The sequence below is a fragment of the Cimex lectularius genome, unplaced genomic scaffold, assembly GCF_000648675.2.
Source record: "Cimex lectularius strain Harlan isolate CLEC.00 unplaced genomic scaffold, Clec_2.1 scaffold167, whole genome shotgun sequence".
Classification (NCBI taxonomy): Eukaryota; Metazoa; Arthropoda; class Insecta; order Hemiptera; family Cimicidae; genus Cimex; species Cimex lectularius.
The window spans coordinates 283,050-294,637 of record NW_019392811.1 but is presented as its reverse complement, the minus strand read 5'-3'; the positions used below and the strand labels follow the sequence as shown (position 1 = coordinate 294,637).

Here is an 11,588-nt window from a genome sequence, read left to right as displayed (position 1 = left end):
TTTGACCTTTGTGAGCAAGCGAAGGTTGAACCATTTTTGGGCGTATTGGACATTAAAAGGCTTGCCATTTAAACCAATAAGTGTAATTAATATCAAAATTCTCTAGCTTACCTACAAAGTTGAAAAGTGTGGGCCAGTATGAGAGGACAAATCAGTACTAATATTTTTTTATACATATTGGACAAGAAAAACTTCATAATTAAACCAAAAACTTAAATCAATACCAAACTAGATCTAAAAGAACACAAAAAATGTATCTAGCTGGCCAATACAGATGAAAAGGTGGGCTAGTGTGTGGGAGAAACGGCATACTTTTGAACATACACTTATAATTATTTACTTATAATTTATTTACTTATAATTCACTTATAATTAAATAAATAGTTTAACTCAATACATTTAGCAGCATATGGTGGTTCAGTATAAGTTGAAAAGGGTACTTTTCAACAAAAAAGAACACAAATTAACCGGAAAATAAGTTCTGAGTTAAATAAAGCATTTTCAGGCCGGAAGTTGTTGAATAACAGGTATAAACACCAGAAAAGATAACTTTAATAAATTCCACGCGTGCTAAGGACGTGATTGCCTGGTCTTTGAATGTGCCACGAGAGGGAGGCTCACTGGAGTATTTGTCCTCATAAATGAACTAGGTAGTAGCCAGTAGGTCGGTTGAAAGTGAAAGCCGGTGCAACCAAACCCTCTTCAGTCGTCGACGAGTGTCCGGTACGTCCGCGTCGTCTAAAAGTCATGTCTTCGCCGATAAACCCCAACGAGAAGAGGAAGCAGATCAGCGTCCGGGCCATCACAGATGTCGAGGATGTCACATCTATCAAAAAATCTTTCAACAGGCACGTCCACTACACGCTCGTCAAAGACAGAAACATAGCTACAACTAGGGACTACTACATTGCACTGGCACACACCGTTAGGGACAACCTTGTCTCGAGGTGGATAAAAACCCAGCAACACTACTACGAAAAAGATCCTAAGGTGAAACAAATAAATTATGTATATATTAAATATTTAGTAAATGATTGTACAGCGCAGAAATCTAGAATTAAAGAAAATAATTTCTTTTAATAAATTACTTTCAGAAAAACTTTTAAAAAGAATGTTCGTTGTTGCCACACAGGCTGAGGTAAAATGAGTTATGCAACCAAGACAAGATTTGTTAAACTTGAAGTCTCGTTTATGCAGATTACACTTTGTTTTTATGCTGCCGTCTCCTGCCGGAACAAAACAAAAAATAAAACTCGAGACAAAACTGTTGGGAAGGGACTTTTTGTAAAAATTTCAGAAAAAGAACGTTGTTTTTTTCCGAGGGCCGCGTTCTTTTCAAAATGGCTTCTGTACAGCATCCTTTCCCACTTTAACTTGTCACTATTTTAATTCGACCAAACATTCAATATATTTACAATATTTAACGTAGACTTTATATAATTTTATTATACGTAAATATTATTTAATCATCGAAGCAGCATTAAACAAAAGAAGAGGTTTAAAACAGGTTTTTACAATGAACACTTGACAAGGGTCAGACAGTGAAATATCACATCAAATCAAATTTAATAACGTACTTCATATATTAAATGAAACAATATTAAATAGATCTTCTCGACCGTAAATAGAAAAGAAGAAAGATAACACACGCAGATAAATGAAAAACACTTAACTGCCGAGCTTTCTGTGATTATACCACCTATCATCAATGCGTAATATAACCAAAATACGAAAAGTTGATCATTTATTTGAAATTTTTGGGTAGTTCGTATTCGAATTGTATTAACGTGTTAGAATGTTTATCACAGCCTTGATGTATTCAAGGAACCCAGTTCACTTTCTGTTTAGTCTATTAATAAATTCTCAAAACAAGTTTTTGATTATAAGTTATTAGCCCTCCAGACAACAAAATTATTTTTTCCTTGACCCTACCTTGTTTCAATTTTTGGTGGATAAAACTAGGCCTCCCCTTCTCTTGGTTGGTTGTGTGCATGTGTGTGTGTGTGAATGTATTTATTAGCATGAGTTGTAAAATGGATGGCTGAATGTTAATCAAGTACCCCACTGGCATTTAATTACGTAAGTCACTTATTAGCTGCACAGAGTCCTACATCGCCACTCTGAATTAATTAAGTATGCTTAGCTTTTAATTTAACCAGCAAGACAAGCATAACCTAAGTTTAATTAACCCATCCATAACTGCCAACACCATAGTATTTTCATTTCAACCAAAACCTTACATAAAAAGATTAATTAATTGAAAGAAGTAATTTAATCGATAGAACACTAAATATAATGGATTTAATAAGTATTAATAAAGTTGAATTTATAATTTCTTGACTCAACTCCATGTCCATGTTATGGAATGTGTTCTTTAATGATAAGGTGCGTCATTCATTTTTGTAAGAAGCTTTTTCCAGGCTACTTTATGCTTGCATGCCTTTTTTTGGTGGTTGTGGTTTTTCTTAAAGTTTAGAGTTGAAATCCCATTTACGAGTCTACACTAAGCAGGTTGTTCCCCTCTTATACAGAGGAGTGCTGCAAGTTCATTGGCTTGGAAGTCGGAAGCAATGCTGAAACAGTGATGACAGCTAGTGGAAAATAGTTAACTACAGGCAGTCATCACAAGATAAAAGTTTTCAGGTTTGAGCCAGTCAAAACTGTGTCTTGTGTTTCTTGTCCTCTGTGCTATGTGCTCTGCAACTTCATTTACATGTTTGTTTCTTTCAATCCACCTGGACTCCCTTTTTTTCTCACCCTTGAAGGTATATTAAGCATTGCCAGGACTCTAGACTATCTGAGATCTGTTCACCTTTTAGCCCCTTTCTAATCACATTGACCTCCATTGTACGAAGGACAGAATGTTTCATAAGGGTTTTGGTAAGGAAATATTAAGTTTAGGGTTGTAACTTGTGTAATTTCAAAAAGTCAAAGTTGATGGTGGTTGTTGGTCAGAGAGTCGGTGAACACATGTTGAACCGGCAGTTGGTTAATTGTAAGGTGTTACTCTTAGCACCATCTTCATTGAGGAACTGAGGCAAGAAAGTTACAACCCAAACTTAAATTAGGTTTTTAAATGTATAATGGACAAAACGTAGAGTGAAGTTGGCATTTCCAAATCCCTTAAGTACTTCAACATTCATTAACAAAAAATGCATTGACTTTTGCAAATTTGTACTGCAATCTAAAAATTGAAGATAGTGTTTGAACAATAAACTTACAAGTAATTGTATCGCCTCTTGTTAAAAAGAATTTTTTTTTACAATCTTTGCATTGCACAATACTGGCAGAAAGTGCATGTATTACAATGGTTTTGGATGTATAATATTTTTTTATATTCTGAAGATGAAGAAATGCTTTAATTTTCTATTGCTGATTTAATTTTTAACCTGGGTCATTTAGTGATTTATTTTAATTTATACTCTCCAAGGAAATACATGGAAGGTCATTACCATCAGTATAAGCTAGAAATAAGTGTGTCCTCACAATCATTACAAAATTCTCAAGTAATTTATAAAAATTATTAATACTTCTTGCTAAAGAAAAAAAAATCAATAAGATAAGATAGCCTGGATCCAAGATTAACATTGTCAACAAATCAATACAAAACATGTGGAAGAACGGGCGGAAAACGATCCCTGACTTAAAAAATCAAGTCCTGACTTGGTAGCAGGGAGAAATGAAAAACCAATAACATTGTACAAATCAAGACCAGAACCTGTATTGAACATTGGGAAATCTATGAAACAAATTGGGCGAGATATCACAAATACATAAATAAAAGGCAGGGGTTATAAAAAATTATCAAGTATCATTCCAAACTACTTTCAGTTAGTAGTAACTACAAATAGCGAATGTATTGCAGCTTTTGTTAAAAAATTAATCAATTTAAAAAAAACTTGTATAAATTAGGATCAGTTGGAATAAACAAATCTGAGTGGAATAACTAAAGAATCGTTTCATGAAACTATGAAGCATCAACTTATAATGTTCTTCTAGACTTTATAAAAAGATACAATTTAGAAAATTTCTGAAAACAAGAATTCTAGATATATAAGCTTGAAAGGCTGCTTTATCTGTGGTACTTGAAACCTATATAAACCCCCATGGTTAAATAAATAAACGTAATTAAAAACATGAAAACAGAAGACTATGATACTGACTTTTTGACCACTTAACTGAAATTAAAATGGGGAATCAAGGCTTACAATTGTTAGAAAGATCAATTGTAATTAAAGAGAATCTTTTAGTGATATTCAAAAATAACACAATTGGTTATTTTTTTTAACAGTTAGTCATCAGTTAACAGATGTAATTGAATATGAATTTAATCCAGTTTTATATTTTGCGTTAATAGAACGACTTGGTACTCTGAAATCATTTAGGGATTATCTCATTTTTTGTATTTATAATTGTGCAAGCTGGATATTATGAATTTATGGATTAGGTCTTATTTATATCGGATTTTAGCTAGAACAGTGCAGATGCAAGGTCCTCACAGAGCAGGAAGGATGCCCTCCTTCCTGGGTCATTTTCACTTTGATTTTAATTTGGAGATTTTTTCTTGGTAAACAGGCATCTAAAAAAAACTGTTATTAAATATGCAAAAAAAAATTGTACTGATTTAATTTCTATTAGAAAAAAATACAATGATTTTTTTATATTATACTATAAAATCATTACTATTGTGCATATTAAGCGTATATTTCGTTTCTCATTTTCATAAAGTACAAAAGTAGAAAATGAGCGAGGGTAAAAATTCTCAACTCATCCTTAACAGAATAGAATTAAGAGATGCCTAATTTAAAAAAAAAACTTGTAATTTTAGAAAGTCATTTAGCATAACCAAAGTTATAATTAATTAATCTATTCGAGGTACTAAATAGGGATAAATTCACTATGTTTCACATTCAGATCCGAAAGGAAACCGCGAACCAAATCTTGTCTGAACAACCTGAAACAATAACCTGGAGCTCCTCAAACTTATTTACTGCTTATAATGATTAAAAAAATTGAAAATCTTTTATTAACAAGTGCAAACAACGATAGTCATTAATATTCAGTTTCTTGATTTTTAGTATTTTACCAGAATTGAAATCCATCAGCCTCAAAACTTATAAGTATAAAGTTAAGAAAAGTACCATACACTGTACTCAATCTTTACTCTTAATCAATTTACCTTTTATTATAATAAAACCTTAATTTAGCTTTCTTAAATTGCAATATTTTAAATTTAATGAATCCGACATTTGGTTTTCTTTCAGTATCATTTTATGTTCCATTAACATCCATTTCTATACGTAACATCATGCAGATGCAACACTATTTTTTACAGCACAAAAATATTATATTAATAAGTAGGTTTTATAATTTTTAGCTCAATCATCAATCAAATCAATGTTTTGGAAAAATTAGTTCATTAATGAATTATGGTGGCATTTCTGTGTGGTATGATGTACCTAAAATTTGGTCGTTATGATGGCAAAATGCAGACCAAAATGATCCATTTATTTCATTTATTACGGCCAAATTTCATTTATTATATACTCAAAGACAAAAAACCAGACATTCATGTTTTGTTATTTATTGCAATCTATGTATTTTTATCGTTATATTAATTACAGCATACTTTAATGTAAACCAGGTTAAATGAGATCAGAAATTATGTGTTTTTTAATAAAAATTATTTAATAATAATTTAATTATGAATGTTTGAAAGAAAATTCACCAAAATACTGAAAATCATTTAGTGATAGAGTAAATTTAACTAACAATTTATTACCTGGTTTTGCTCTTAATAACGCATTTATAAATTTAAATTAAATTAATTCATTAAAATATTAAAATTAGTTTTCTTTAAAATAAAATTAATCATATGGCATGATTAGTTTTTTAATTACATTCTCTTTTAATTAATTATTTAGCTTATTAACAATAAAGTAAGAAAAATTTGGCCATTTAGCTTTTTAACAATAAAATAAGAAAAAAATTGGCCACTATTGGACTATAAGACAAAAGTATGCTTATAATTTTCACACATTGGTAAGAAAAAATATATAATTTAAAAAAATAATAATTCTGTTGCATAAATTTATAATCTGAATTAACCCATTCATTTTTGAATAATTCTTTTTACTATTTCATTACATTTCAATATTAAACCATCATTATTTTATTGAAAAAATGATTATAAATCATTGATTTTGTTTTCAGAGAGTATATTATTTATCTCTCGAATACTACATGGGTAGGTCATTGACCAATACAATGATCAATTTGGGTATACAAGGAACTTGTGACGAAGCTCTGTATCAAGTAAGAAGTATTAAATTGAAAAATTGGATGATTTTAAATCAAGAATTTTTCTATGTGCAGTTAGGTTTGGATATCGAACACCTAGAAAGCGTAGAAGAGGATGCAGGTCTTGGAAATGGAGGTTTGGGCAGATTAGCAGCATGTTTTCTTGATTCAATGGCAACTCTTGGCCTTGCTGCATACGGATATGGCATCAGATATGAATATGGAATCTTCGCACAAAGAATTATCAACGGTGAACAAGTAAGTCACAAGAATTTGCTTTATTTGTTTGACTAATAATTTTACAATTTTTTTTTTCTAAGGTTGAAGAACCCGATGATTGGTTGAGATTTGGCAATCCATGGGAAAAAGCGAGGCCTGAATACATGATACCAGTCAATTTCTATGGAAAAGTTGTTGATACACCTCAAGGGAAACAATGGGTCAATACACAGGTATAAATAAATCTATCACAGTAATTGTTTTGCTGTTTTTATTTAGCTTATGCTATATAAACTATATTTTAAAGCTAAATGGATTTAACTTTTCTTCGGAAGAAATCATTACAATAGCAAATTATTTTTTTTTATTTTTTTACTCTTAGGTAATACTGGCAATGCCATATGATACCCCAATACCAGGATATAGGAATAATGTCGTAAACACATTGAGGCTGTGGTCTGCCAAGTCACCGGTTGAGTTTAATCTCAAGTTTTGTAAGCATTCTTTTTTTCTTCTTCTTTTAGAAGTTTAAGACCAATATTTTTTTAGTCAATGATGGTGACTACATTCAAGCAGTAATTGACCGTAATTTGGCAGAGAACATTTCCAGGGTTCTTTATCCGAATGATAATTTTTTTGAAGGAAAAGAATTACGACTTAAACAAGAGTATTTCATGTGTGCGGCAACGTTAAAAGTAAATAATTAATAATCTTATTAAATAACTTTAATTTTTCTAATTTGTAAATTTTTCTTATAGGACATAATAAGAAGATTCAAAATGTCCAAATTTGGATCAAGAGAACCGGATAGGATGTCCTTTGATACATTTCCCGAAAAAGTAGCAATTCAACTGAATGACACCCATCCATCCCTTGCCATACCAGAATTGATGAGAATTCTGTTGGATGAAGAGCATCTCAGTTGGGATAAAGTATTAAATCCTTTCTACATTTCTTTAAAAAATGCAAGGCTATATTTTTTTGTCTCTTTCTATGGTTATAGAAGGGGCCTTTAATAACATGTTACACAGTTCTTTCACAAGATCATATTCAAGTGGGGATGTCTCTAGCTCAAATTGCCAATGGATCAGTGAAAGTCTAGAAAAAGGGTTATTGTATCCTTTCTGGACAACACGGTCAGGCAGAGGTAGCAAGGGGCTGACCATAGGGAGGTGACCTATCACCCATGTTATGGATGGTTGTAGTAGATGACTAGCTTGACTTGTCCAAAAAGAATTTCAATGCATTGGATACTCAGAATACGTTGTAATAATAATAATAAGAGATAAGTTTACTGCGTAATTTTGGAATGGGAATAACTAGCAACTTTATATGACTAGCAAGCAGAAAGAGCTGTCTATAAGACCACATTGTCCCACTTACAAAGAAAAGAAAAGTTGATGGTAAGTTAGGTATTCTTTTAGCAAAAGGTAAATACCTCTTTGACCAAATCAATGCCTAGGAAAAGGCTATACTCAAAGCCTAAATCGAACCTAGGCAAAAGGTTATGGCTGGGGTCTAAACCCAAAAGTGACCCTCTGGCTTTACCAAAGATTTGCCAGGACAGTAATAACAGAAGGCTAACAAAGAGGCTGATAGTGAAACTAGAGAAGTTTATTTAACAAAAGAAGAATGGAAAAATGTGCAGTAGCCTAATGAAAGTTAACAACTCATACCTAATGGATTATGGAACATCAGGACTGAGGTAGGCAAAAGACTTTTACATGCAATCTTGGCTAAACTTACAACAGACCAGTAAAGCCAGACAAAACTTAGTATCATTGCCAACTCAATAGGCATTTTAGAATTTTGAGATTGGCATAAGATAATGAAAGTTTTGCCAAGAAAAATAGGGGACCAAAGTACATATTACTGAGTAGGCTGTGGGGGCCCCAAAATGGGAAAGGTTTCTACTCATGGGCAAATAAAAATTCAGTCCAGCAAATGCTGAGCCAATATTGAGTCTATAAGGGCTAATAAAAAGCCCAAAGCTAGATAGTGAGCTACAACCTATTTGTTGGTCTCAATGCAAAGGCTTTGTAGCTACCTCAAACAAAACAAATTTATCACGTTTCTTCTTTCATTTTTTTGGTCATATTTTCCTTTTTATTTTATGAAAAACTAATTTAATCTAATCTAATCTACAATATATTTTCAGGCTTGGGATATTACAGTAAAAACTTGTGCTTATACTAATCATACAGTACTACCTGAAGCACTGGAAAGATGGCCTGTTCAAATGTTAGAATATATCCTTCCACGTCATTTGGAGATAATTTATCAAATAAACTTCTTACATCTTGAAAAAATAAAAAATCTCTATCCAACTGACATGGACCGACTGAGAAGGATGTCATTAATAGAGGAGGGACATGAGAAAAAAGTAAACATGGCTCATCTCTCAATTGTCGGATCACATGTAGTTAACGGTGTGGCTTGGCTTCATTCTGAAATTTTAAAAAAGGATATGTAGGTTTTTTTAGTTTTCTTCTAGTCTTACTATTTTAGCATTAAGTTATGTTTGATTTTAGTTTTAAAGACTTCCATGAAATTTGGCCTGAAAAATTTCAGAATAAGACTAACGGAATTACTCCTAGGAGATGGCTCATCCTTTGTAACCCATCTCTATCCGATTTGATTTCTGAGGTAATCCAATTTTATTATAACATATTACATTATAACATTTCCATGTTTTTTTGTTTTGTTTTTTTAACTAATAATTTAATTTATCTTTCCTTTATTCATGTTTTAAGAAACTTGGTGAAGATTGGACTGTACATTTAGACCAACTTGTGAAATTGAAACAATATTCAAAAGACCAACTGTTTCAAAATGCAGTTATGAAAGTAAAACAAGATAATAAAATGCGTTTGGCTCAATTTTTGGAAAAAGAATACAATGTCCCAATAAATGTAGCGTCCATGTTTGATATACAGGTAAAAATTATTAATTACATACGGTTAATTTTATTTATCTAACTGTATTTCACATTTAGGTAAAAAGAATACATGAGTACAAGCGTCAATTATTGAACTGCCTCCATATAATTACGATGTACAACAGAATAAAAAGGAATCCATCTGGAAACTTTGTACCTAGGACAGTGATGATTGGGGGGAAAGTATGTAAAATTATTAAAACAAAAAATTTATTTAATGACACATTAATTTTTAATATTTTCAGGCAGCGCCAGGATACTACATGGCTAAAAAAATAATTAAACTCATAAATTCGGTTGCATATGTTGTGAATAGTGATCCTGATGTTGGTGACCGACTAAAGGTCATTTATTTAGAGAATTACAGGGTTACACTTGCTGAACGGATTATTCCAGCTGCAGATCTCAGTGAACAAATATCAACGGCAGGTACTGAAGCATCTGGAACTGGAAACATGAAATTTATGGTATTTATTAGTAACAATGAAACAAAAATCAAGAGTAGTATGTATTAAAAAATATATATTCTAGCTGAACGGAGCACTTACAATTGGTACTATGGACGGTGCAAATGTTGAAATGGCTGAGGAAATGGGCGAAGAAAATATCTTCATATTTGGTATGAGAGTTGAAGACGTCGAAGCTCTTAAAATGAATGGATATGATGCTGAACGATACTACAACAGCAACAAAGAGCTCAAACAGTGTATCGATCAGATAAAAGATGGATATTTCAGTCCAAGTAATGTTGACGAGTTTAAAGATGTCGTCGACGTACTTTTGAAATATGACAGGTAAATCTAATCTCTAATAAATCGACTATCCACAAGTATTATAAAGTTTCTTCTTCTCCCATCAGATTTTATTTACTAGCTGACTATGAAGATTATATAAAATGCCAAGATAATGTCAACGAAGTTTATCTAGTGAGTTTATCAATTAGAAAATATTGTTATAACTACATTAAACTTCATTTTGATACAAAATTAACATAAATGTATTATTTATTTGTAGGATAATAAAAAATGGGCTGAGATGGCGATCAATAATATTGCCTCATCAGGAAAATTCTCTTCTGACAGGACTATTGCCGAGTATGCCAGTGAAATTTGGGGGATCGAACCCTCATGGGAAAAACTGCCCTCTCCACATGTCAAATAAATGGTTATATTTATTTTAATAATTTTACGCTGATTTCAAAGTATACATTTAAAATCCTGCTACATATAAATTTCGTTTTGTAAAATCATGTTTACAAAGAAATACATAAAGTGTATGTGTGTTTTTAAATATCTATTTTTTATATACCAATTTTTAAACATTTTTTTATGTTATTCATATCGATTTCTAGAAAACTAGTTTTATTTAAACTGAATTTTATTTAGATCAGAATTTGAACAAAATGAACATTTTATAATAAGTTTGTCAGTTTTTTCAAGAGTGGTACCATGATTTTTATCAAACTACTCAATTAAATTACTAGCACCACAAACAAATTTAAATTAATTACTTGAAGTTGAAATTGTTACCTTCTTTTGCGATAAAAGATTGTAGTAGATTTCTCAGGCCTGGAGTTACACCATTTAAATTTTGGAGGTGGCAAAAAAAAATGGCATGTGGTAATCCACTTCAGAAATTTAAAGAATAAAACTATAGATGATAAATTTGTAATGGCAAATATATTAAAGGTAATAAACAATGAAATACGTTTATGTCATCTATATAACATCATTGTTTTTAGTACTAAAGTGGCTAAAATAAGGACTTTATTTTGAAAATGAAATTTATGAACAATTCACAAGAACAATGTTGAAAAATTTTCATCCAAAAGAAAATTGACCATTAGAAAAAGATTTCATCGTACTCTTATAGCACACTTAAGATTATTAAACAATCAAGAAATTTACACAAATTCAATTAGATCAAAGGTAAAATATGCACTCATTGCATATAATAATAATATTCGCTCTGCTACAAAGTTACCCCATTTCAAATATTGAGCGGACACATTGAAAATGACCCATTGTTGGAAATAGACAAAGCACAATTAATAAACATTTATGTTATTGCCCACAAAGATAAGTTAAAAATATATTCCCAAATTAATAAATGGAGCAAAGTAAGTAAAGCC

The 11,588-nt window shown here is 31.2% G+C and overlaps 1 protein-coding gene across 2 annotated transcripts; it reads left to right on the top strand.

The window, feature by feature from the left end:
- Positions 1–525: 525 nt before the first annotated feature.
- LOC106672410 (glycogen phosphorylase) lies at positions 526–10,749 on the top strand. Of its 2 annotated transcripts, XM_024228241.1 has the most exons (15): positions 532–990; positions 6,214–6,315; positions 6,376–6,558; positions 6,621–6,752; positions 6,902–7,013; positions 7,069–7,214; positions 7,278–7,451; positions 8,678–8,988; positions 9,051–9,165; positions 9,273–9,455; positions 9,515–9,640; positions 9,703–9,924; positions 9,989–10,251; positions 10,317–10,383; positions 10,472–10,749. In XM_024228241.1, the coding sequence occupies exons 1-15, from the start codon at positions 748–750 to the stop codon at positions 10,616–10,618; spliced, it is 2,526 nt and encodes an 841-aa protein (XP_024084009.1). In that variant the 5' UTR covers positions 532–747; the 3' UTR covers positions 10,619–10,749. The 2 variants fall into 2 exon arrangements, with proteins under 2 accessions (XP_024084008.1, XP_024084009.1); XM_024228240.1 differs by having other exon boundaries at positions 526–990; positions 6,214–6,558.
- The last annotated feature ends 839 nt before the right edge of the window (positions 10,750–11,588 follow it).